The following is a 27,912-nucleotide window of genomic DNA, read 5'->3' on the forward strand; positions in this document are numbered from 1 at the left end:
CTTTACATTTGTGCTTTTTACCTCAAACATACAATGCTGTGGTTTTGTTTTGATATTTTTCCTCCAACCATTTAAAATTCTTTGCTTACCATCTGCTTCTGCCTATCCTGTAACAATCAGCTCAGTTTCACAAAGATGTGAAAGATGCCTGTTTGGCATAGCAAGAAGGAAAAAAAAAGCTCCGACCCCTGCAGTATTTAATTCCCCCTACAAAATCTTGTACAAGCTGCCTGCAGATAGAGTATCAGTTGAAACCATAAACCCATTTATAGCTGACAACAAGATTAATGACTTGTCCTGCACTGATTTCCTCCTATTAGCTATCTGTAGATCTGTTCCATCTGTCATTTCACAGGAGAGAGGGTAAAAAGAAAAAAAAATCCACAGATTTAATTTCTCAGTGACTTCCAAATTGGCCTTGTCATGAAAATGACCTACTTACATTTAGTAACTACACCTTCCAAGTGGATGATATTGGGGTGGTCAAACTGTCCCATGATGCTGGCCTCACTCAGAAAGTCTCTTCTTTGTTTGTCAGTGTAACCAGCTTTTAGAGTCTTGATAGCAACACAGATCTCTCTTTTTCCTGGTACTTTGAGACGTCCACTGCATACTTCACCAAATTCCCCTTCAGGAAAAAGGCACAAGAATCCATTGGTCATGAAGCTGAACTGAAGCATACACCTGTGTTGTCAGACCTTAACAGTCAGTTCGTTTTGGGGAACTGTTGCACCAAGACTATTGGATGCCAGCTCTCCAAAAGGCTGATTTAAAACTCTATTTACTATAAAAAAATGCAAACGTTTTGGCACTTACCCACACCAATAACTTTTTCAATCTTTATACAGGAGGCATCAATTTCCTTGGCAAATTCCCTTACAGCTTGGTTCGGATCCTCATATGTAAAAGGATCCACATATGTTCTAACACCTGCAAGGCAGAAATGTTTTATTTGAAGTCACTGATCTATATGCTGCTGAACACAGAACATATGAGACTGAAGTCTTAATGATATACAACACCAAAGAGAGTGTACAAAATGTACTGTAAGCCAGGAATAACTGATGAAAAAAAGGAAGGACTAAATGTATTTTTCCCCAATGTGATTTTTCAATGCAAGCATTTAATATTTCCCAATATTGACAGAAAGAATCAGGCTTTTGCCAATAAATGAGTTTCACAAATCACTGCCATCACTAACAGATCAACAGCCAGACTATGGATCCATGAAAGAAAAAGATATAAAATTTCCATTTTGGGAGCAAACAAATTCTGAGCTCAGATCCTAAATTTGGTACCTGGGTGACTGAGATGGAAGTAACAGTAGGATTCAGTCCTGAAAAAAGGCAGCAAAGTTCACATTTCCTTTTCTGCAGGACTGCCTACAGCCCATCCAGAAAGATGGAAGTGCTCCTTAGCAGAGTATTGTGGGGAAAAATCATGCCTAGACATCACTAGCCAAGAAGAAGCATTTTCTAGTGGAAAGGAACAAAGGGAAAAACTAGATGAACAGTCTTCCTGTTTTTCCCGTCTAATATATTTTATACAGACACTTCCACTTTCCCTGTTACTAAAATGCATACTTTTTATATAAAGATGGTTGAAAACAAGAAAAATAAACACATTCATCTCAAGAGGAATGTCATTCCTTATTTCCTAAGCATTAGAACATGGGATATGTTTTATGAACCAAATCAGAAACCCCAAGCCCCACTGCCTTTTACCTTGGTTCAAATGTTTCTCTTCATCTGCCTCTTGCTTAGCCTTACTGTACTTGCTGCGTCTGTTGGAACAAAAAAGAACATTACAGTTCAAAATAAGTATCTTACTTTGAGACAAGCTTGATCTTCTCAACCTGCTGAGACTTGAGCTGTTTACACCTGCCACGACCTGGGCTCCCCCGCAAGAGCCCATGACACAACTTACATCTACCAGCCGGGTAGGAGCCTCCTCTCCTCAAACTGCTCTAGGAGTTATTGGCATCAGGGAAGCACAAATCTCCATATTTGCATTTCGGCATTTAAACAAAGAAAAGAAAGCTGGCATTTCGGCAACTTTTTCTTCAAACGTGCATTTGCAATTCAGTGCAAAAAAGGGCCAAACTGCTTTTAAGCAGTTTAAGTATATGGATTCAAATGCTACAATAGAGGTGTTTTGGTAGATTGATTTTCAAACATAATTGGGCAAATGCCAATACCTACACCCTTATTTAACTGAAAATTTTGAAACAGTCTATAAACACATAAATCACAACTGAAGCAAAGAAAATCTGGCCATCAAAAATGTAATCTTTTTTTTTAATCGCCATATAATTGAGGGGGACAAAAAGAACTCCCAATGGCAGGACCTCTCTCCTGAACCTCTGAGGGGAACACAATAATGTAGTGTATAGTATGTTAATTCTATAGATTATTATTTCTACACCTACACACACAATTACTCATCCAGTTATATATTTAATTAGTTCAGCTTTAAACCTCAAAGGGTAAGTGGCATTAAGAAAAGTTAATAATACAAGTGGTTACTCTGATAGGGAGGATATTGAGAAGTGAGCTCAGCCAAATGTGTATTGCAATTAGCAGTTCCCTGGTGTTTAATGGTATCTAGATGTGGAAGTGTGATTTGGGCTTTTACATACAGTTCACTGAAAATTCAGAATCAGACATAAGAACAGGCACTACCAAAGAGAAGGCCTTAGTGTTGCTTACTCCTCAGCTTGCTTGTTCCTATGGAAGTCAGGGATAAATGTCCCATCGTGTCAGACCCAGGTTAACTAACTGGCAAAAAGGTCTGGGCTGCAGCAAATGAGAGTGAAAGAAGAAAGAGAAACTGAGACTAAAGGAAAGGTGAGGTGAGACTGGAACAGGGTGTCCAGAGCAAGGCAAGACAACCTCGATTTTGGGGATACTGGAGTGACACTGGTAAAAAGCCTGAAAATGGAAAGTGGGTAGAAGGAAATGGGACTGGGTGAGCAAAAGACGTATTAGCAAAGGTGTGTTAGAAGGGTTCAAAAGCTTGGAGAAAGCAGGAAGAAAATACGTGACTTTCAGAGTGTTGATGGCAGCAAATCTTCCCGCGTTTCACCATTCTGCCATCAGCGAAAACCTTTCATACCCACGAGCAAAAAGCATCTTAATTTCCTGTTCTGCGCTCGGCCTATAAACAACAGCAACTTCCCATCGCTACCAGCTAAGAGGCCATCTCCCAACCTTTGTCTTTGCCATTTATTAGTGCAGTGTGTTACATATACTGTATCAACAGTACAAACTTTAAATTATCCATGAAACAGAAGAAAAAAATAAAAATCCTGTGAACGTGCTAAGACTACCCTATCTATGAACCAAGTCTCACAGCTCCCGACAATATCAGCCAGACTTGCATTCAGACATAAAAAAGCAGGAACATCCCATAATTGGTTGGGAGCTTCTTTTCTTGATGAAAGTCCATTAAACACAAATGACTTCAAAACATAAGAAGAGCATTATTAAAAACCACACTGGATCCAAATACCAGTTTAAAATATTTATTTGCCCGAGGACTTGCAGCACCCGTATAACAGAGCAGAGTTAAATAAAAGGACTACATTCGGCTCCGAGTTATTGAACTGAACAAGGAGGAGTCGGCACAAAATCTCACCTGCTACCATATTGGACCAGGTAAGCTACGGGGATGGCAGACGGTTTTGGCTACTATACAACCTCTCTCAGGGAAAAAAAAAACCAAAAAGATTCTGCATTTTAAGCAGGACCCCTTCAAATTCATTTTATTGATACTCAAATACAGATGGGAGATACAAAACACAAATGTTCTTTGCATGAAAGCATTTTTTAAGGATGAAAAAATGCTTTTTATCTTACTTTAAAAACTTAAATCACCCTATTAACAGATTAAAAAAAAAAACTTCCCCCCTCCCACTAAAACCCAAGGATGTTCAAAAAGCAAAAGGAAACAAAGGGATTACTGTTCAAACAACGTAATTGTAGCTTATTAACTTCTAATAATAGCTTGCAAACTAACTACCTCCTTCCACATCTCCCTCTGCCACCTGCTGACCTTTGCTGCTTGCCCGGGGGCAGGACGCTCCTGGCTGCCGCTGGGAGACGCCCCGGGAAGCTCGTCACCCCGGGAAGCTCGTCACCCCGGGAAGCTCGGCCCCACGCGAGGAGAGGGGCTCGAGCTGCCCTGCCCCGGCCGGCCGCTCCTCAGCGGCAGAGGCAGCCCTTGTGCCGTAATTGCAGGGGTTTGGGCGCTGGTGGCTGAAGAGCCGCTATTCAAGGAAAGAACACAGAAGCCTTCAGAACCAGCGGGGGTCGGCGGCACAGGCCAATCTACCGGTGGGGCACCGAGGGAAAGCACGGGAAGGTCCCTCGCGAGCCCCAGCAGTACCACTAGAAGGTATCTGCGGGCACCGAGGTGCTGCCACCTTTGCCGTCCACAGACGAGAGGAGCTGGAGCGATCGCAGCGCCCTGAGACAAGGCTGAGGGAGCGCGCTCAGCCAAAACCAGTAGCAAAAGGTGGGCTAAACGTGTTCAGCTAAGTTTGCAGAGCAGAACATAAAGCAGTCTAACAAACAGAAGAGTTTCTGACAGAAACTTTTAGATAACCAACGGATTTTGTAGAAGCCATCTTCCTCCATCCAGCTCCTTGAAAAGAAGTATCTCTTACTGTTTCACAGTTTCCCAAATCCTTTAAAACACTATTTGAAATACTCTAATTTGACTCAGTGTTCCTGTTCAGTAGGGTAGAGTTCAGAAACACTCTACACTTCCTGCTTTCGGCTGTGTGAATATGCTTGCCTTAACCTCAGGAAGCTTAAATTAACATGTAGGCAGGGAAATTCTCCTGTTAACATAAATGCTGTGGTCGCAAAACAGAAAAAAGCAGCTCAAGCTGCCTGAGAGAAAAGTCCCCTGACAAATTCTGTTGTGAAGATGAATTTTTGGATCTGAGTATGGACTTGAAAAAACATAATGTTAAATTAGGAATAATAACCCAGCGTCCAAAAGCGGGCACCTACAGTTTATGTCCACTGCCAACATTTGGCTCATGGATGCAGAGAGGCCACATTTGCAGGCCAAAGCACAGCTTTGATTGTACAAATATGACTTTCAGGTCATGGCTATATTACAAAACCTCCTCATGGGGACTGTATGGACAGGAAAGCATTTTCTCTGCTAACGTAATTTTGGAACAATGTACAATTATTTTGCTATTAAATTTTGCGGGTATAGGAACATCACAAAATATCCCCAAAGCCCACACCTCTAAATGACATTGGTAAAGCGGTTAAAATCGTTAGTGTAATAGTGGATATTAGATTCTGTTTATTGAGAGCTACTTCCAACTACTGGCGAGCTGTGTACTGAGGAAGGCTATTAATTAACAAGGCACCATGCATCAGTATGCACAGAACAGCTGCCCTGTCTTAGCATTTCACTCTTTTTGTTCTTTCTTTCCCCTCCCTTGGCCTCCAGGGACCTACCAGTACAGAGCCACGGGGCTTCTCTGAGCCCACTGCACTACTTTTACCTCCATCCCCACCAGTGCTTGGACCAGCCTTTCGTCTGTGCTACCCACCTGTTCTTTGTCTGCTTTTTTTGCCCAGTTTAAACACTTCTGGGCAGAGATAACTAAGCAGACAGCCTGAGCAGTGAGAACTGGCTTAGTACACATCAGCATCAGCGAGACTGTCAGCTACCTGGCTCCAGGCAGCCTTTCCTTTGACAGCTTTATGGCCAATACTAAAGAGAATCAATACGAGGGCAAGGGGTTGACATTTCATTTTCTAAAAAGTGATCCATTGAGGGCCAATCACCAAGTAGTGTTTATCAGCCTTGGGAAGTGACATTTTTTTATAGAGGGAGGAGGGGAAGGAATCATCTCAGAACAACTCGACAGGCTCAATTCTCCAAGGTGGCGACTCATAATTAGAAATCCAATGTATCCTGCTATCAATCCTGCCTTAAATAACAAAGTGATCAATAAAAGCAGAGAAGAGATTAAGTCATCAAGCTCAGTGATGCTATTTTCCGTTGCAATGGCTTTTAATAAACCTGTCTCTCTGCATTACATATCCATATGTTCTGCTCATCTTTCTTCTTGCCGGCATGGAGGCTTTGAGTTGAACACCCACAGAAAGCTACAACAATGCACGAGTACTTAGTAGATATTATAATCATAGTGACTTAACAGCTCTTTAAGATAATTTAGTGAATAAATCAAGAGAAGTTGTGCACATTTACAGCTGTCACTATTAAACTGATCAGAGACTGATCAGTCTTGAAAAATTGTATCCCTCAGATCCCAGACTTGTGATGAAGCAGTGATATGCCCAGTTTTCTCTTGGAAATACACACAGCCAAAATCATGCCAGTCTTTTTAAATAAGAATAAATACTAAAAGATGAAGTCAGAAGCACTCACATTATGTTTCTGCTACACTGTCCTCCCCATCCACAGTATTTTTCCTGATGCCTGGGTTGAATTTGAGGGAATGAACAAGTACTTGGTAGAAGATTATGGTTCTGCCCTGATCAAATAACCTATTGATCCAGTCTGTTGTGTTACTGCATATGATGCTGAATGACTGCTTTACAGTCATTTCCACTCACAGTGGAAGGACTAACCCAAGACTAATGAAGACTCATACAGACAGGTAGTGTCTAAGACAACTAAGACAAAACTATGAACACAGTAGCAGCCCAGTAGCTTACTTCACAACAGTATAGTTGTTTATTCCCTGTATATAACAAGTCAGTTCAAGAAGATCTACTGTACTTATAGCCATTAAACTTAACATCAAATTACACTATCCACAAATCACTAGTTGGCTTGCTTCTCAGTCAGTTATTGGAATCAGCTTTGCATTTGAAGGGCAAATAGAGCTGGAACTATTGCCATTACATCACATGCTGCTGTGGTACTAATGTTAAGAAGATCAAAGCTACATGGGAGAAGGCTTGTAATGCAAATGCACTGTTTATGATGCTAATCAAAGAATTTAGCTTTGTTTGGAGGAGACAAAAAGCTCCCTCATGAAAGAGAGGGGGGAGAGAGAAGCTTAAGTTCTTACCTCCTGCTGATGACAAAGGCTGCAATGAGAATGACCACAAGAACAACACTGCCAGCCACTGAAACTAGAAGGACTGTGGGATTGGTACCATCGCCAATGATGGGGGAAGGAACTGGAAACAGAAAAGGGAGCATTAGTGTCAGACACCCTCAAAAAATCAACCTAGGTAGCACTCAATGAGGCATTCTGGCTTGTGAAAGCAGTTTAGAGTAGTACTCAAAACCACTTTCAGGCCTTCATTATATAGTCATTTGACACAATTTTCCAAGAGAGCCCTAATTAGCTGAAGACATGATGTTTGATAATGATTTGGGGAACCTCAGTTCACTGAGAACAAGGACTCCCTCTCCTTCTCCCCTCCAGTGCTGCTCAGAGGATATAACGGCTACTTTTTTTTGCCCTCCTAATTGCTTTCCACTCTTCTTTCTTCCTTCTTTTTTTCTCAGTGGGGCCAGACGATCACTCCCCAAATGACACAAAGAGAACGAGTAGTTTTAAAATGTCTTCCCCCTTCCTGCTAGATTGATTATTTTCAGCTGTTAACATCCTAAATGATGTTGGCACAAACTAGCACGACCTTAAATTGATTTGAACGGACCTGTATGTCCAGGATTGTATAGGCTTGGACACATCAATCCCCTGCTACCAAAAAGCATACATGTTTTTGTAGTAAATTTGCATGTTGCCTTGAGCAAAGTGAAAAGCTTTATGGACAATATCATTCAAACATTCTCTTTTTATATGACAGTCTAAGGGCAAGTGCAAACATGTCATCTAATGTAACACACTCTTCACTGATCTATGTCAACAGCTTACAAAGGGGAGTAACAAGGTTGTATTCTTCTGCAAATGAGATAATCCAAAAACATATGCAAACATCTCACATTTACATTAAACAATAATAGCTACATAAATCTCAGAAATCAATGGCTTGCACGTATTTACAGGATGTACATCTCCTTATACCATGTTGAGGTATTTTCATTTAAGTGTCCAGAATACAGCCTATCCAAACAGATGTCTAAGGTCAGATTCACCACATCACTAACAGCATTTGGACAAGAGATGCCACAGTAAAAATGGCAGTTAACAGTCACGCCATGAGTCACACAGCTATGAAGGAACATTTTCCCAGAATAGGTGCCCCATAAGCCAAGCAACTGAAGGGAAACTCCCAACACACAGCTCTGTCATGTTTGCAATGATCTTTCAAGGAGAAGGAAAGATCAATAGACATGTTTCTACCTGTGTTAGTTGTGAACTCAAATGGCCCACTGAAATCTCCATATCCTGCTGCTGTCCTGGCCCGCACATGAAATACATATGAAGTCAGGGGGTTCAAGCCTTTAATGTCAGTGTTCCTGGAGGCTGTCTTCACAATGCGATAGCTGCGCTCATTTTGGTCCTAGCAACAAAAGAACAGAGAAGTGAGCAAGGGAAAACGCCTCACCGTGCTGCGAACGGTGGAATCCCACTTCCTTGCCAAAAGTGTTATGATGAAAGACGATGACTAACGACACTGGAATTCTCAAATACTTCTCAAAGGTCTCTGCTGTCGGCTTGCTCAATACCCTGAGTACTGCATTCTGGGTGGGATCTCTGAGCAAGCCAAAAAAGGGTGATGAAACTCTAGGTATGATGATCATGTATCATTGATTATTTAAGAAATCACACAATAAATTCCTTTGGAAAACAATCAAGTCTTCCAATATGATTTTGTTGATGAACAAATGACATTTTATTCAGACATGCTGGTGGTGCATTCTTCCTTCTGCTAGCCAGGAGCCATAAAACGGAACAGGTAAAACATACAAAACAAACAAACAAACAAAAAAAACCTTGAAAAACGTCTTCCAGAAAGTCCCATCTTAAAGGTTATTCTTATTTTTGGCTGGAAAATACTTCAGAAAATATTGTAATTTAGCTTCACTAAAAATCATTTACCTTTTGCTGTATGGGTGAGAGAAGCAACAAAGTGATTATCTTCTTAAAAAAATTAAAAAGTGTATGTGTGCATGTGTGTGACAGTGCAAGAGCAAAAGCAGTTAATTACTCATTATGGTAGACAACCATTTTCACAGAAAATAGCTCTTTTCATGGTTCCACACTCGAAGAAGAGAAGTTATTTGCAGGAATAACATCTTCCTCTAACTCAGAGAGTATGAAGAATGTAATTTTCCTTCCTTATTCTTTATTAAAAGCCATCCAACCCATACCATCACTCTAAGCAGAAACTATTGACAAACAGATCTTATTATTATTAGTGTGTTATATACCTCATTGTTATACTTCTGTCTATGATGTAAAACTAATGCCTCACTTCTGACCAACAGTATTGATTCTCATTATAAATACGCTTGCTACAAAAGCTTAGTTCCTAGGTAAGAAAAAAATAACAAAACAAACTCATACCATACAGCTGGAACAGCCTATATGTCTTATTATTTCAAGCAATCATTCCAGTGCATGAAATCCTTAAATGGATTTTATTATAGTTAATCTATTCAGTTTCAAATAATGGGATGCTATCTGGAAATAAACAATAATTAAATGAGGTTAAAAAACAAACCAAAAAAACTTCCTAATTTCAAACAAAGCTCCTTGATTGTCAATTGTGAACAGTACCTTTTCATAGTATTTGACTTCGTATTCCAGGATAACTCCATTTGGCCTGTCTGGCTCCAGCCAGGCCAAAGCAACACTGTGTCTTGTTATCTCTTTAGCCTGGATCAAAGCAATTGGAGATGGAGCTGCAAAAAAGAAAAAAGACATATATATATATAGAGAGAGAGAGAGAAAGAGACATAACATGTATATATATAAAAGCAATACTTTAGTTTTAAATAAGAAATGCATGCTTATAGCTTTCACAATGACAGTCACTTACTGACTTGTGAGCACTTTCAGAAATTTTATTTTTCTTATGGGGGTTATACGCATTAAATATGGTTGCTGTTCTTTGTAACAAAATTATGTTTAATTCCCTTCTAATAAAGTTTATTTTTAGATTCTGGGCTGTGCTAGATAGGCAGCCTCTGAAATAATGGCACAGTAGTCTAAAAGACATAATGTTCATGATGCTTATGGACCAAACCTCCATAACAGGCTTAAGTACCAAAAAATTCTACTTTATTTTTGACCTGCATTAGCCATGCTTCATAAAGACTCATAGGCATTAGGTTTTGGTCCATACTGATTCTCCTCCTGCATTTCCTAAAATTAACTGTTGCTATTTCACTGTCTACTTTACAAGAACTACGAAATTCCTGAGGGACCAATCCTGTTTTTTTCTAAAGCTGATAAAATTTTGCTATTGAATTAAGAAAGACCAGAATAAAGCTCAATACAAACGAATTTGGACCCTCCCATGAAAACCAGAAAACTTTTATTGCAAGAGTCTTGTGCCTCCTATTTTGCCTGGCTTAGCGTCTCAGCCTGTGTGCAGTTCCTGGAGAATGAGAAAGCTCAGTGCCCATGGGCCAGGTTCTGGCTTTGATAGCACTAGATGCTTCCCAGCTAGAAGTTAATCGGAGAGAGGCCCATCACGTACCCAGCTGGCATAATCTGGCCCTGTCCTATGTGGTGCAATACACACACGTTCAGTTGACAAAGTAGGACTACGCTGTCAAGGGGAAGGGCCGGATGATTTTTGGCAAAACTCTACCTAGCAACAAGCTAAACTCAGAGATCCTTTAAACTGTATCTGTGTGCCATAATAAGGGCTGCACTGAAGAAGATAATGGAAAACATCTCACTGTGCCCTCCACACTTTATCAATAGAGCCCTGCAAACGCTCAAGTTCAGGTTCTGCCCGGCTGGCGGACAACGCGCTCTCCCTTTGACTGCGATAGCAGCAGATTCATGGCTGTGCTGGGGGAACGGGGTTTTCTGAAGATTTATGAACCCGGCTGCCCCTTTCTTGCTGTTGTGTTGCTGTGTGGTCACGTCTCTAGCCAGCTGTTATCAAGCTCTTTTGATGCTGACAATAGCTGGTATAAATGGTGGAGTCTCCAGGGATAAAAAGGGACATTCATGAATTTTTTAATCTTATCTAACAAAGCTGTCCTGTATAACCAGAGATTAGAGGTCTTCCTAAATTGAATGTATTTCTTCTTTTGTCCCCTGAAGCTGTAGACATGTTGCTCTTTTTTTTCCCCTTTTCCTTTTTTGTTTTTCTTTTTACTCTTAACTTTATGATGACAATCTATGAAAATGTTATAGAGGAAAAAAAAAAAAACTACCCTTGAAACATGTATCCTTGAAAAGCACCAAGAAAGACAAATAAATAAAACAGCCAGCAGTACATGAAAGGAAAACTGAATGTTGAAAGCCGCAAACCTACTTGACCATATCAGACAGTTGTGATGGAAGTGAAAATAACCAGGAGATGCCACCCAGGCACAAAAGGGAGCCGTGTCTCCCTCTTGATGGGAAACCGCCAGGGAGCTGCTTCCTCACTTTCTGTGTGACAGTTTGGCATCTCTGTTAGCAATGCCTCCAGAACCTTCCTCTTTTTCCTTGTCCGACTCTCACGTGCAAAGGCAAATACTGGACACCAGGGAAGACTATGAACACAGCCAACAGGGAGGATGCAGATGCGCTCCATCAAGTTAGGTCTGTGGCAGGACTGAGAATTTGCTTAATAACCCCACAGTTCCTGGAGAGCCAACAGGAGCTTTCCTTTTACAGTAACAAATTGGAAATCAGGTTTGTTACTCTAAAACACACGCAAACACGTGTGAAATTACTGATAAACCAATCAGAGAGAAATCTGTTTAGTTACTTGGTGGCTCCTGTCGGGAACGTATGCAATTCTTTTTACAGAGAAACTGTCACTTACTCTAGTCTGACCTTAAAAATTTCAGAGAGAAAATTCACTTTCTTACCCTCATCCCCTTTCTAACTTGCTTGGCTTCCCATTGCATTTCTACAGGCATTTATATTGGAACTTAGTGAGCCTGGTATTAGTAGGCTGGTAAAGCACTATATCAAAATGCATTTTTGCTCTGTTGTAAAATGGCTATTCACAGGAGAAGAAAATACATTAACTACCTCTTCTTATGGAAGATGCTTGGTTCTCTACAGTTTAACAAATACTTTCTTGTAATTCTCAAAAATGGCCAGTTCATCTTAGGTACTACTCCATACTGGAACAGCCAACCTTCTCCTGGGCTCCAGGACAGGAAAGAGGATTCATATATCAGTTCCTTTATTAATTCTTATGATCAGAGTTGCAAGAATGGCCCTAGTTTTTTCTTCCTCTCCTTTACACCTGATGAATATTAACCATTATGCATCCCAACTAAATTTTAATCTATTCTCTTGTGTTGTGCTGTGCAGATGAGCAACTTGTTCCCGTTTTTTTTTTTTTTTTTTTTTTTTTCGTTTTCATTTTGGCTGTTATCTTGCTTCTCCACATGCTATACAGAAATCCTGAGAGTGCTGACATCCACGTCACGAGGTGCCAGAATGGCAAAAGGCTGGCAAGGAGCTCTTTGCTGCCCCTGAAGCACGGAGCTGGAAGTGTCTGTGCAGTAAGATGGACATCTACAGCTCCATGGGCCTTGAGGGACTAGGCTCAGGCTAGCCCACTGCATGGTCAAAACCCTCCCTCTCTTATTTCTGCAAACCAATTCTCTCTTATTTCTGCAAACAGTCCTGTAAATCAGGTTGGTTGGCTGGTTTTCTAGGATCCACCATGACAGAGGCATCCCATCAGCTGCCAGAAGCAGATCTAGCTAAGAGACAGGATAACCAGGCATCATACTATGTGCTGCCCCAGGCCTCTGGGTGACCTTGTGCAAAATATTTAGATTGTTTGCTCCTCTTCCCTCTGACTTCAAAATGCCTCTGAGGGATGTTGTGAAGATAAATGTGTAACAGATTGTATAATGATGCTTTGATCGGGGGCAGAAGAGAAGGTGGTAACATCTCTTACACTTGAATATGAATAGTTGTTCATTCCATACACACACACTTCTAGAGAAATCACAAGGAGGATAATTTGATCAAAAAGAATAACTTGCAAATTTGAGATGTTTGCAACAGTATTACAGAACACTTTTGGAGGCGAGAAGAAGATCACTTTTTCTTTCACCCTCTTCACGTTCCTTTTCTCTACTCTCAGGTATTTAGGAAGAAATTCCAAGTAAAACTTGTTTCTAAATCATCATTGCTTAGAACAGCAAGCTTTTCTCCCACAAGTGCATACACAGTATGTATCAAACCCCAGTTCCACCAGAACAGTGCATTTTACAGTGAAGAACGACAAGATATTTTGGTGTTTAAAAAAGGGTCCCTTTAACAAAAAGCACTAAGTGTAACTTTCCTTAGTTCAAAGCTCAGCAGTTCCTCTCCCTTAAAAACTCCACTCCCTACTGATGTGAATGTTGCAATTTTCTTTTATCTACTTCCTCAATAACCTGCCATTAAACACCTACTAGTAGTTTTATTACTGCAGTTCTGAGCTTGTGGCCTACAGAGAGAGAAAGAGCACAGATGTACTACAAAAACTTCACCCAAATGCCATAAAGCTATATCCCAAGGCTAATAAGTGCTGAATTATAACAGTTTTGAGGCACTTTAAAGGATGGCAGAGGCAGAGTGTCAGTTTTTCATTACTGGTTCATTACTAGGGGGGAAGGAGGAAAAAACAGGAAATAAATAGATGCAATAAAAGTCTCTGGTATGTAGGCATCCATGAGTGAAAGCAGCCCTTTATAAAACTCAAACATGAGTACTTGAATATCAAAGATACACAATGCCCAGTGTTTTAGTGAAGATGCCTTCTTAACCACAGCAGGGTTTACTTTCCACTCCCCATGATTTGAATTTAAATGGATCATGTTTACTCAAGGGGTCTTTCACTGATTGAAAAATATACCCACAGTTTGTACATTATCTCAGTTAAATTCAAATAACATATTTAAATTTAATTACTTGAAGCTTAGGGGTTTCATGCTTTTCTTTTTTCCCTCAATTGCACACAACAACACTTTATTTGTTCTTATCAATGGCTATGTGCTTTGTCAAGCATCAAAATTAAATGCTTGAAAGCACTAATGATGTTACTGTGATTAAGGGTTTTTACCTTCCAGGGTAGATACTAAAAGCCTGTTCCATTATTAATTATTAAAAANAAAAAAAAAAAAAAAAAAAAAAAAAAAAAGATTTTTGAGACTCTAAGACTGACGAAAAGTCCTCTTAAAATCAAAACAAGAAAATACAAGATCTTCTATTAACTGAAACAAGAACACATTTAAGGAAACCTGGCACATTTAAGGTTTTCTTTTTGAATATCCTTCATGTAATGTTTTCAATTTGATATTGTAAATGGTATTATCAAATACCATTCCTTACAGAAGGAAAAAGATACACAACACAGAATCAAATATGTTTTTAATGATTTCTAAAGGCAACATTCTCCAGACCACATTCTGATAAGGAAGCACATTCTCATTCTGACAAGGGAGCAACTTACTTTACTAGCTGTCACACTGACTTCAAATCAAGTGAAGGGATAAGTAACCAGCCCTATTTTGTTAAATAGTCCAGATTAAATTAAAAAGGAAACAATTTGCTCTTTCCTAAAATGTTGGTGTTCAGTTCTGCTTCCCATCAATCCCCTCAAGCCTTTCACCTGCTCCTCTCTCGTGTCCATACAGAAATGCCCCCAAACCCTTATTTTTTGAATAATATCACCTTTGTGCTCTGAGTACTCCTGGTAATTGGCTTTTCAAAGGAAGAGGAATACATTGGAGCTGTGACCAAAAGAATTGATGGAGAATGGCAAGAGATCAAGTTTCCAAACATAGGTATAACCAACACATCCACAGATGGACAAGCACATAAAAAGATTCTGCACAAGCAAACCTATTTGTACACACACAGATTAGATGACTATGCATATTTGAAGCACTGAGCCAGAATTTGGCATTCCCACTCTTCGCTGCCAAAACAGTTACTACTTTTTTCTCCTAGAGACCATCAGAAGACTGGATATAAACCTTAAAGATGAGCTACATCCCCCCCCCCCCTTTTTTTTTCTTTCATTAATCCCCAGATAACTCTCACTGCGTGTCAGTGCTGCAAACATTAGTACTAGCAATGGTATGGCCAGGTTAGGACTTGGACGAGGCTCTAGAAGCCTGATTGCTCAACTGAGCCACTGGAAGCCTCCCAAGACATTCGCTAGCCCTCTCTCTTCCCACTGTCTGCCTTTGCCTCCCCAAGGGATGATGACTGGTGTGGAACGCCTCCCTGTTTGAAACTGAGACGCATCAAGGTTCAGGCCAGCATGTTCAAGCCATAGCATTTAAAGCAAAGACTTTAAATCTGCACCACTGCAGTAAACTGCCCAAGGTTACCCACCCACATCTGAAAATCTTGGCCTCTGAGATGTGAAGCAGTATGACAACTGAGTTTGGCCTCTTACTCTCAATCCCTTAAATCAGTCATAATACTTCTGCAACTAAAGTTTCCTTCCTTGTTACTAGAAAACATGCTGCTCAGGAAAAAAAAGAAAACAGTTCAACCACAGGGTAGTCTTGTATGACATCTTCATTCCAAGATGAAAGGCACACATTAACTTTCCCCTTCTTTCTCGGCTCCACAACACAGTCACTGCATATGAGCTCTACAGCAAAAAAGTGACAAGCTCTCAAGCCTAGGAACCAGCTCAGATTGGTTACGTTTAAAGTGATATTTTCATAAAGCAAGGAGCTAGAAAATGAGATCTTGAAAACTGTTAACACTGCATTATTATGTTTTAAGCATTTCCTCTGTTTTAAAGATTTAATTTCTTGCCTCTCCTGAAAGAGAACTTGCACTGCAAACCTTGCCAGACCACAAAAGCTGGCTCTGACTTGCATCATATCAAGAGCTTGCAAAAAGACGCCAGCTGTTAGCCGCAACAAATAATAGTAGCTCAGGATTACTAGAGTGCTGTATTTTTACCATCTTACACCAGCTCCCGTTCTTGGAGAACTGCAGTAATTGCTGAAGATCCATAAAGAGCCGGCATATCTTCCTGGCTATAAATCTCATTCTGTGCCAGTTATAGCAGAGACTGTATTAGCATACTGGAACTGCTCTAACTCAGACCAAACCAATTACAGGAGCTAAGGTCTGACTGCAGGGAGCTGTGGTCAGAAACTCAGCACTGTGATCGGACAGTGGTAACAAAGATTTTGTACACCCAGGAGACAGCTTGTTCTGACTATCCGGGGACAAGCCCTTGATACCAGGATGGCATTATTTTCAGGTACTGGCCCTCCAGTTCTCAAGGCCAAATGACAATGTCAGCTAATGCAGTGCAGGTCTGGAGTAACTCCAGAGATCTGAATCTGCAACCTACAGTCCTGAAGACTGCCTTAAACCAGAAGGGTATAGAATCCACATAGCATTTAACAAGAGATCTGTATTGCAACTCAAGCATGGAGTCTGTTTAGTCTGAGGACTGCTTGTTTTCTTTCTGCTAGCTTGCTAAGAAATGCTGTTGGCATGTTCTGACAAGGATAACTTAATAGTTGCCAGCAGAAGCATGGCAGAATACCATGTGTATACTTCCTGTATGTATGAATGCCAGTTTAAAACAAACAGGAACACAAGTCTTTCAGTTGGAAAGCAATTTATAAAAATCTGTCTGAACATTACAACCACTTTAAAAAAAAAAAAAACAGTACTGAAACATTTCTAAATGTTTAAACTAGAATGATTAACACAAGCAGGGCGAATGTACTTAGCACTGTAAATTGCTCTAAGAAATTCCACAGCTATAAACAATTTGTTAAGACTTGGAACCAGTCAGCAGCTCCCTAACCTGGGCAGGTTTCAAGCCACTGGTCACAGAGTAGGTCCCAATGCAGCTCCTCTTCCCTCTAGCTGAGGTTAGAATTTGACCCAATATAAACAAAACTAAATTTCATAGTTTAAAGAAGCCAACACTGATGCTCTACTACTACATTCTAGTGGGCAGGCAGAAGCTGAAAAAATGGGCCACAGCCCTGACAAAGGGGGTATCGCTATTACTCTCTGAGTCTCCGTCTAGGACTAGAACCAGCCATGCTTGAGAGCCAGGATCCAGCAACCAGCGCTGGGTCGAACACTTCAGGGAAGCACATGCTGCAATTGCTCCGTTACTTCAAAGGTGGTCTATCAAGCACAGACCTCCATAAACCACTGATGCTGGGACATAATGTATGGTTCCCCAAGGGTACACTGGCTCCAGGGGGACCAGAAGGAGAAAGTAGAGACCAGAGACCATAACCTCTAGATATCAAAATGAATTTTAATGTTGGAGTTAGGGCATTCTCCAGCCTCTCAAAATAAGCAATCCAGTGCAATCTGACTCACTTCTTGCCTCACGGTAGCTCTACCTCACCAGACCCTGCTGTTGCTCTGAGGAAGCCAGAACCAGCAACGAGAGCCAAGTCCTCCTCAGGAATGCCCTGTCCTTCTCCTTTGTATCACTGCACGGAAGGAGGATCTGCCTAGCCATCTTTTCCAAACTCCTCCACTACTTTCCCAGCTCCTTGCACAGGGAAGTCAAAACTGTCCTCAAAGATGTATCAAGTGATCCCCAACTCCCAATCCCTGTGTCAAGTCAAGCAAAGTCCAGCTATTCATCCTCCCTATTTTCTCATTCTCCTGCCCATTGCTAGAGGAGTAAGACATATCTGCACACACTTCACGAGTCAACAGACAAGGTGAAGTAGAATTGTTCTTAAATTCTTCAGGACCGATGAAATAACTTACTGTTTCTATGCCTTGTGAGCATCTTGTGTGCAGCTTTTCAACTACTTAAAATAACATATCAATAACCAATAAAACAATACTGAAAACATTGAGCCTGCATTATAAATATCCCAGTGGGGCAACCTTTTGTCTCCTACTGCAAAGGAACAACTCTGACCTGATGCCTCATGCCACTATCTATTAATAGGAAGACTCCTCCTTGCTCCTTGGTCCTTACTTACACATGCCACTGAGTCATCTGAATATGTCCTTAGTTCAGCAGTTACAGAGTGAAGCTTAATTCACTAAGGGTCAAATGTGTGAACTGGTACTGAGGGCAACATATCTCATAATGCTGTTCTCTTTGGTTCTCACACAGTTGCTTTTATTTATCTGAAATATAGACACCTAGATGATACATCTATGTACTAAATAACTTTGTCACATATTCTCAGCATTAAGAATATTAGATTTTTTTAAAAAAAGAAATGCTTAAAAGCCACTCTGAAATCCAGACAAATAAAAGCCCCTGCCCTACTCACCCATTCTTTGGAAATACTGAAGTATCATCTAAACAAAATAAATAAATATGTTATGACTCATCTTGCTAAAGTAGCTTTTCCTTTTTTAATAAATAGCTTTGCTGATGTTGTCTCATCTTGGCTTTTGAAGTGCTACAGTAATAGCACAGAGTTAGACTTTGCCATTTGGGTTCCTCAGATCAATCAATCAACATCAGAAATGCCAAGAATCTTGGAGAGATAAAAGATAATAAAATGATAAACATTTTACTTTAACTGGAATACACACAAGTGATAGGCTCCAACAGCAACTGCAAGCTATGTTTTATACATGCCCTCTTGAGCCCCTAGTACCCAAAAGAATCAAAACATAGGTCTCACCTGACAGTAAAAACTGCAATTCTTGTTTTAACACTTCAGAGTAACGGATTATTTGGAAGTCATCAAAGTTAAGGCGCTTTACCTTTATTTACTTTAAGCTTCATCACACACAAGAGGGCGGTGCAGAAGGTTCAAATCTCTGTATTTACATTTCAGATGAACAAGCTGTAAATTTTAATTATAGCTGATATTCAGAGCATTCAGCTGGAACGTTAGTAAAGTGTCTTCTGTACAAAGGTTAGATGGATTCCACACAATACAATCTCTGTCTCTGGGCTGTTCAGAAATTCTCAAGATCAAATCAAGGTTTAGCTTTTCTGTGTTCACATTAATAGCACTTTGTGAAGGAGAGCAATGGGACATGGGTTCCTCAGTTCTTCCAGGATATGGCAAACCGCCTTGCTGTATAACCCCACCACAGTTCCTCTTCTTGAGGAAAAAATGATACTTTGTGCTTCTGGAAAAATTAATATAGATAATTAGATTCCAGCACATCAAATTCTCCTGGGCTTTCACACTCAGAGCTCTTCTCACAGTTCCTCTAATTGGAACTGAATTGAGCCCACTTCCCCTTATCTGCAACATGTAGATTTCTCCAGGAAATTAAAACTCAAACAGACCCAATGAAAGAAAAAACTGTATTCTGCATACAGTGCTGTTGTGAAAAGCAGAACAACCTGAAGTTTGCTGTTCAGTAAAAGAATAGTGATGAAAGACAAAAACTAGAGAAGTCTTAAGCTTTCTAAAACACATAAATCTTGAAAATAAAATCTTACTTCATAATGTTAGTAAATGATTACATCACAGGTAGCACATAATTCAACTTACACCAGATTTTCATTACTTTGATTTTGGTTTTATTCTAAGTTTTGAAAGGTAATGAATTATTAATTTAAAAATTAGAAAAACCCCAAATGGCCTAAGCAATTAAAAATTAAAGTAGCTGCCTTAGTGGAAAATGGTCAGAAAGACAGTAATTGGTAAAATTTCCTCTACAAAGCAAGTGCCGTTACAAAGACTGAACAATTTCAATCCTAAAAAACAAAACAAAACAAAACCCCTCCTCATGAGCCTGTGAAGATTTGGAGGTGTACAAAGACATCTGTGATGTTTATTAACTAGAGGAGTACAGACCTAAGATACTGGGCAAACAAAAACCAGTGAAAACAATAATCCTGAGTTAGCTCAGCAGTCTCATGGATGGTGGGTCCACGTTCTGAGTCGGACCTTCATTTTCTGTCCCAAATTCTCAATACAACAGGAGGACACTCAAAGATTCACTCCTGACTGCTGATCAGATAACCCTCACTGCACTCCTGCAGAGACAGAGCAGACCTCACCTCTCCTCTGGGTAGAAGCCCCAAGATTACCTACAGGATGGAATTTAGAAGTGGCCAGGATGAGAATTGCAATAAAAAACATAATCTTCATGTCTACATAATTCTTAACAACCGAATTCAAAAACCATTTCTTCTTCCAACAGTATGCAAAGCATTTTCCAACATTATGTCTCCCCTGCCTGTAAGATTCATGGTTTTAGTTCAGTTTTGTTATCAATAGCTGCACAGATTTGATCCTCTTATGTGATCCAGACAAAGCTGGTAACTTCCATTTACGGATCATCCCGACTCAAAACAAGTCAGGAAACTCCTGCCCGAAGAGTCTCTAATCTGTGATGTTTGCAGCTTATCAATATCTAAAGATACTCTCTAGTTAAAGAAAAAATGTACATCTATCTGTGTTAGCATCTACACCGGTGCTAACACAGTCTCTCTGTTTGACTCAAGTCCACTCTCTCCAAATCAGTTGTCCTACTGCCTCCTTTCCAGCACGGGCATAATTGCAGTGCACTAACTTTCAGCATAGGCAGCAATGAAAGCAAAAGACTGAAATGCTTTTGGAAATGCACCACTGGGCCTGCACGTCATGTCTGAAGTAGGACAGAGAGCTCACAAATCTCCGCAGCGCCGCACAGAATTCCCATTGGCCGCCTCGTCCTGCAGAGCCCGCGGGGCTCACGGAGTATCTGATCTAACATTCAGCTGCTTGCATATTCCAGTCACTTTCTTATTTATGTGCGTGCACCAAGTCTTGATAAACTAGAAAGAAAGACACAGCCGTTCCATCTGCATTCACTTTTATGCTAAGAGAAATAAATTGAGGCTGATTCAGAGGACAGATTTAAAGAACGCACTACGTTATCTAGACAAGTGCAGTCTTCCCAGGGAGCCATTGTAGTGGGTTGTCTCGAGATCATGCCTTTATTTGTTCGCTAAAATAAATGGACACCACACAAAACTCACTTCACATACGTGACATCTCTTCCAGCCTACTATGTCTTCCTATTTTGTTCAGCAAAAACTGTCTTATTGTATTATTTATTAATGAGACAGTGCACAGAAAAATAAAAATAATAAAAAGCTAATTAAAACCTCTGGTGCCTTGCTCCTAGTCTTCAGTAAGGAAGGAACTGAAAGACATTTATAGTGAGTCTATTATAATTTAAGAGTTTTACTGTCTGCAATAATCAATCGATACTTTTAACAGATTTCAAAATAGATAAAACCAAAGGGATTCTATAGAATTGTAAAAGAATTTAATAAAAAAGTCTGAATCCTTCCATCTTCTTTTAAGACTAGATGGCAGAATTGAATAGCAGAGATATAAATTCTAATAAATTCTAAAGGAACAGTTCAGAAAGCTAAGACAATAGTTATTCTATTAAGTTCAGTATGACTCTTCCATAAAGGATGTTTTGAAATATAAATGATCAGATGGATACAATGCAGACCGTTTTAGCTTCCTATCTCTCTTTAGACAGTATTAAAAGAAAAAGTCAATTTTTCTTACTAGAAGCTTACAAATCACTGCTTTTGGGAACTCTGAACGTGTTCTCTGCGTACGCCACAAGGCCGGAGCTCTGCGATGCCGGTTCTTGAATTTAGTAATGAAGGCGGATTACGTTAGTCTAAGGAGACGCCATGAAATCCGTCCAGCAGACGCAGATAGAGGCTGTACATCAGCCTGCTTTGTTTGGGTGGGGAAGCCCACGGGAGCCCTGCCGGAACGACGACGCGCTCCCTGCATGCCGGTTCACGCAGGGGGCTCGATCTGAAGGGACTTCTCTCAATGAACGGAGCAGCATTTGCTCGTGCGTTCAGCATTTTGATATCCGCCAAAACCTTGCAAATGTGATGGAGACTCAGCGGACATGCCACAGCTCTACTTAGCCCTTGTGCTACGCACAACACTACACAACACACTAAATTAATAAATAGCAGGCTACCTTGGGATGGCATTACGGGAGCATGATTTCACGCATGTGGATGGGCTTGACACTTTTGCATCTCCTCCTCCAAGGATGGAAAATCTGAACCAAAGAGGGCTGCTTTACCCATCCTATCCTGGCTGGGTCAGTTTAGTACCGTGCCCTTCAAAGCACAGGCCAGTGCAGAAACTTTGGGATTCACAGACTAGCTACGTTTATTTGTGCTACTCTGCATGGCATTTTAATTAGTAACTGTGCGGATTTCAAACCTGTGAATGGACACACAGGGGCGGTTGTGCAGCCTAGCTTTTGTGTTTCCACTCTCTCAAAAAAATCCTGTTTGAGGACATCAGCAGGGGGTTAATGGAAGCTTTGATAAAGTTCTCTGAAGCCTTTTATTGTTGCTCAACTCCAGAGTGGACTCTGGTGTCTTTCTGGCTGCTTTCCAATTAATTTAGTCAGCTGCAAAAACAACTGGAAAATTTAGAAGCCCACCTAAACACTGGTAGCCACAAACATTCTTGGACAAAGTCTCCTTCCAAATAACACTTCCTTTTAAACTGTATAAGGGAATTGTTCAGGCTGGCTCGTGAGCTTAGAGAATGCTAAACGTCAGTGCATTGCCAATGAGAGGAAATGTGCGGTTAAATAATCCAGAGCAAATAAAAGCGCCAGGACCATATCTTGATCTATGTCAGCTTCTTAACTATTCATCTGTACCAGCATAACTAAGATCAGAATATAATCCAAGGTGCCTCTTAAACGTAAATTTATGTAACTAAAAATATGATCCACGCTACTCAGACCTGAAATTAAGCACTGTTTTCCTGAGGAGAGCATGTAACTGACCTCCATTTTCCATAGCAAACTATGAGATCTTTTTAAAAAATGTGACCAAGCTTTTATTTAAATGCTGCAATTACTTCTTGGCACTATCTGACATGTAACTTGTCTAAGCTGCTCACTGAACCCTGAAGCTGGTTATTTACTAAGGATCTTTAGAAAGCACTTCCTTTTTTTTCCTTCCAACCAAGACTTATATCCCCCACCTTGAATACAAATTCATGGAAATGGGTGGTGCAGACAGCTTTGCCAGCAAACAGGCAGTTGTTATTTTAATTATTATTTCTTTGTGGAAAGCTGTAGTTACCTTAAAATAATAATTTAATCCCTCCCAACAATAGTTTTCCCAGTTTTGTTTTTATGACGGTAGCATGTATACTTAAAACTACGCATTTATTACAGACCATTACTCAAAGTCTGTGCAAGAACACAGAGTTATTAGTAAGAAATTCCTCCTTGCCTCTGCCAGCCTGGAGAAGCTCCTTGTCCAGGCACATTACCTTATGCAGGTAAGTAAATGCACAGTGGGAGAAACCTGAAGCAGTCAACACACAGCATCTCTGAGCTGCTAAGGTATCTCACTGAACACTGATTTGCCAAATCAGAAGTACTCCTAATTGATCATTTCTATACAATTCCCAATTTTTTTTGTTTCGTGATTGCTCATCCTTTTTATGCCTCTTCTACGAGGTTCATATTTGAGAGCTCTGCAGTTTCCCAAAATACATTAATTTGGTTTGCCTCAGAACTTCTCGTGGCAACTCGCTTCGATATAAATCTTCAGACAGCAAAAGCCAAAATACAGTTCCCTCAGAGGACCCAAGTGAAAAAAAGAATAAGGCAGGTCGTCATCTTATACAAACTGTCAGATCACCTCATTGATTATGGCAGGTGAAACTCTACAGTAGCTGACAACCTGTCCCAGCCCTTCTGCTCGGAAAAGTAGCGTGTGTGTGCGTGTGTGTGTGTAAGAGATTGCTACTTATGTCTAGTAGATAAATGTAAAGTCTTAGAAACCATCCTAGTTTCAATTCAGAAAGAGCAAGTTGCATACAATTAGCCTGTAGTTCTATAAAATGCTGCAACAAATCACTCAGAGTGTCACGCTCACATATCAACCCTTTTTCAAGGCCCTGCTTACTAGTTTTGAATCTCTCTCCCTATTGAATTCATGCTTGACACAGCTCCATTTGGAGAACAAGGAAACTGCCGATCCATCTTCCTTAGTGCAAACACCTTAAAAAAAAAAAAAAGCCTCCCCTTTTCCATTACTCTAGCATTTTGCAGAAAAAGATTCAGCGGCTAGAAGTATCAAACACCCATCCCATGCTCTGGCCATCTGACACACATCCAGATATTTACCAGGAGACCATTTTAAATCAGGATTTTGGGGACCTGGGCGGGCCAGAGCGTTGTGACTGTTGATACACACCCCGATACGTGCAGGAGTTTCCTTCCTGGAGCGTGTGCCTGTGAGGAGGACTCCCGGAACAGACTATTGGTGTCCTTTGGCCCCAGGGAACACCTAACTGGAAGGGGTGGGACCACAGAGGCAGCAAGCACTTTCCAAAAAATTAAATGGACTCCTAGACTTCTCTGAAGAGTAGAGACAGATACTGTTGTGCTCAACATTTGGAAAACTTCCTCCCTCTCACTCCTTGACATCTGTACTTGGGCAAAGACACAAATTTAGCTCACTTCACAGCTTCTAGGTTAGACTTGCAACTCAGTACAAACCTGAATACTTTCTAACTGAAAGCCTTGGCCTAGTAACTGGCTGCGAGAACACATTAATCCCACCCTTCACAAAGCATTTACCAGCATTGCTGCTCCAGACCCATGCTGCTGACCCGCCTCGTACCCGCACAACCCTCATGAAGTCAGGCAATGACCTGGGCTGGAAAAGCCACCCTGCTGAGAAACAGAGAGCTGAGCCGCACAAGCTTCCTGAGGCTCTTCAACAGGCCCTAGAGAAGGGGTGATGCAAGGAGGTAAGAACAGAAAACGACTTCTTTTGCCAGCTTATGCTATTCTGAAGCCATCTGAGACACTCCAGCACAACTGTGTGATGGATCTTGTCCTCAGTTTCACAGTCCTCCTTCCCTGACTACTCTGGCAATGACATCTTCCTCAAGGTTACACAGCCCTTCACAATTATGTTTCGACAGAGCAATGAACAGTTGACCGTCATGATGGCATGAAATAAAAGTAACCTTTTTCAGGAGCTGAACATTAATGAGCATAAAACTATGGAAGGCAGGACAACTATAGACCTTGCAATTTTTGAAAGCAAAATTAATTTAATTAACCCTATTGATAAGATTCTCAACATGAACATGTCACATCACCCTTTTTGTGTCTCCTCATCCCACACACAAAAACAGAAAATGTGTATTCTCTCTCAGGTTACAGAAAATATTTATTATTATTTCTACTGAAACTAGGATTATACTCAAAAAAGGCGGTGGAGTAAGAGAATTAGATAGACCAATTGATCTTCAGAATAACTATTAATTTTTCTTTTAAGTAGATGTTTAAGGACATTCCTGTAGTCACTTAAAAAAAAAAAAACTTGCTTTTGAAGGCTAATGAAAAACGATGTATTTCGATGTTTCAGTATGGAGCAATATAAATTACAGATAACTTATAAATATCTAGAACAGGGTACTAAAAAGGAAAACACTGATAAAACTGAGGTTTACTGGCTATGGCATGTTTTGCTTTTGATCTGCCTGAGCAAGTATTACTTTCTCAATATGAACAGCGCACACTGACCAAGGGCAATCTATGTCTATGCATTTTTTTACTGACTGCAAATTTAGTTTTGCACAGGCTAAATCACACTGGCAGAACGCAAGATCTTATATGCATTTTCTCTGCTGCTCTGTACAACACGTGAGGAATGCTAATCAGCACTTGAAAGGAAACATGGGCTTTCAAAGAAGTTCCACCAAAATGCAAAATGGGAATATTTTCCTACCAAAGAGTCCAGCAGAACTTGCTAGTCATCTGGAAGCAAATAATTCCCACATCCTCTCCCCCCTCCTCATTTCTAACTTAAGACATGATTATCCTCAAAGGATCTTTTTTTTTTCCTTTTAGTAATGGAATTAAGAATGTAAACAAACAAACAAACCTAAAGGCTAAATAAACCTGAGTAACAGTTGAATTTTCCTTCCCCGCACTGAATTTGAACACGCAGGGGTCACTGCAGTTTGGTCATCACAACCGCAGTCTGTCCCGGAGGAATACTGGATTCACTTGGGTCTTCTCCTCCCGCTCCCGTCCGGCTGACGGGGAGACGCATGAGAGCTGCGGCCGGGCAAGGGGCACCGAACGCGCGGGGGGAGCCGGGGAGCACCCCGAAGCGGGGGCGGAGGGCCGCAGCGCTCTGCCTCCGAGATGAGGCGGCTCCGAGACAGGCAGACGCACAGCTCACAGGCACCGCGTCGGGGCTCGGAGACACAAAGGAGCCGGGCAGGGCGCAGCGCGCAGGGAAAGGGAAAAAATGGGACAGGGGGCCTGAGGCATTCAAAAGAGAGATCAGGTCTCAATCCTGAGCACAGGCAGCTTGGAAACATCCAGTCTGATGCAACGGGAGGAGTAAGTTTATTTATTTATACAGTATTTTCATCCTAATTGGCACATCCTGCCTCCATCTAAGCGTGATGGTCCACTTAAGGGAACACCGAGCCCAAGGTAACCTAACAAGGTAACAAATCACCAGGCAGCCTGCGTATCAGGAACATTAACCACCGGGCTCCCGCCAGCACAGGAGCACGGCAGCGGAAGCCCGGCCCTCACAGAGCCGCGGCGAAAAGGGAGGAAAGAAAGTGGCGCGGGGAGTCTGGATTTTAGATCTCATTTAGCGCTCGCGTAGGTCCCCCCCACTGCTGCCCTCCCTTACGGACGCCTCTCGCAGCTGCACAAACACAGCGCCCTGGCTGCGCGGCACCCGCGCACCGGGCTCCCCCGTCGGAGACCCGAACGGTCGGGCTGCAGTCTTTAATAAAAACATAAACTGTTCAATGCCTCTTCAGAAAAACAAGAGCTTCCTGCTTGCTGTGAACAAGGTCCTTTTATTGAGAGATTTACTTTTAATTTTGAACAGCTTCACAGCATTATCCTTAGCAAAAAAAAAAAATAGATAAATAAAATAAAATACAGAGCCTGGAGATTTCTGAGCCATTCAGTCAGCTGCCTGGTAGGGCTGCTCAGTGAAATTAGCTCCTCTTAGCATGGTATGAGGATTGCTGGTTTGCATCTCTTCCACAAGTCATTTCACATTTTTAAAGGATGGACTAAGTGTTGAATTCATCTGATCAGAAACACAGACAGCTGCAGCAGTCACCACTGCTACTTGAGAGCCTTAATATCAGCCTTTCCCAATGTTCATTGGCTTTATGTTTCACCAGCTCAGTGCTCCATGCCTTGCTTTTTAAATTTTAAATAAAAATAAATTAGTATACTAAACATATAGCTGAATTCACTATTCAAAATTCTTAAAATGCCACAACTTTTTTTTAGAGAAAGAGTATTTGTTTTTAGAGAAACAGAAATTTTTATTTGATTCAAAGTCTGAAATTTAGACTCTGTGTGTTAAAAAAAAACTATAAAAACAAGATCTTTCAAAGGAAGCAGGAAAAATACTTTTTCAAATGCTTTTTGATCCTCCTTTGAATGACAAAAGCTTATTTCATTTAAACAATTTTCTGTAGTATTGGGAACTGCAAACATTTTCTAAAAAAAGATGGAAAGTAAATGGCTTCATTTCATTATCTCCAAGAATAAGATGGCAAAAGCAACAAAAAACACCTGTGCCTTTCAACTGCACCTTTTATGTCATTGCAATACATTTCTTCAATCTTGTGGTGAATATACCGACTTCTCATTGCCTTCTGTCTGTCTCCAGATGCATACCTTCTACAGAGGCTGTTACCAATGCAGACAGACATGCAAGTATTAGGATTGCTGATACTGACATTTAAAGCTATGTTTTAAAATTTCTGTGTATTTTCTTCAGATTATACAGTTGTGTATTTGTAAGGTCAAATTGAGACTGCTGTTAACATATTTTCTAGTTCCTAGCATGC

The 27,912-nt window shown here is 40.8% G+C and overlaps 1 protein-coding gene across 1 annotated transcript in view; it reads right to left on the reverse strand.

Annotated features, from left to right (window-relative positions):
* The window catches only part of EPHA4 (EPH receptor A4), a 113,531-nt gene that overhangs the window by 18,250 nt on the left and 67,369 nt on the right, over window positions 1–27,912 (reverse strand). Inside the window, exons 6-11 of the mRNA XM_085298566.1 lie at window positions 9,698–9,822; window positions 8,318–8,477; window positions 7,073–7,184; window positions 1,725–1,783; window positions 817–930; window positions 443–628 (exon numbers count right to left, since the gene is read on the reverse strand). Coding sequence (XP_085154692.1) covers window positions 443–628; window positions 817–930; window positions 1,725–1,783; window positions 7,073–7,184; window positions 8,318–8,477; window positions 9,698–9,822 — 756 coding nt within the window. The remainder of the gene's footprint in view (window positions 1–442; window positions 629–816; window positions 931–1,724; window positions 1,784–7,072; window positions 7,185–8,317; window positions 8,478–9,697; window positions 9,823–27,912) is intronic.

The sequence above is a fragment of the Rhea americana genome, unplaced genomic scaffold, assembly GCF_003343005.1.
Source record: "Rhea americana isolate MKP2758 unplaced genomic scaffold, rheAme1 scaffold_14, whole genome shotgun sequence".
Taxonomy (NCBI): Eukaryota; Metazoa; Chordata; class Aves; order Rheiformes; family Rheidae; genus Rhea; species Rhea americana.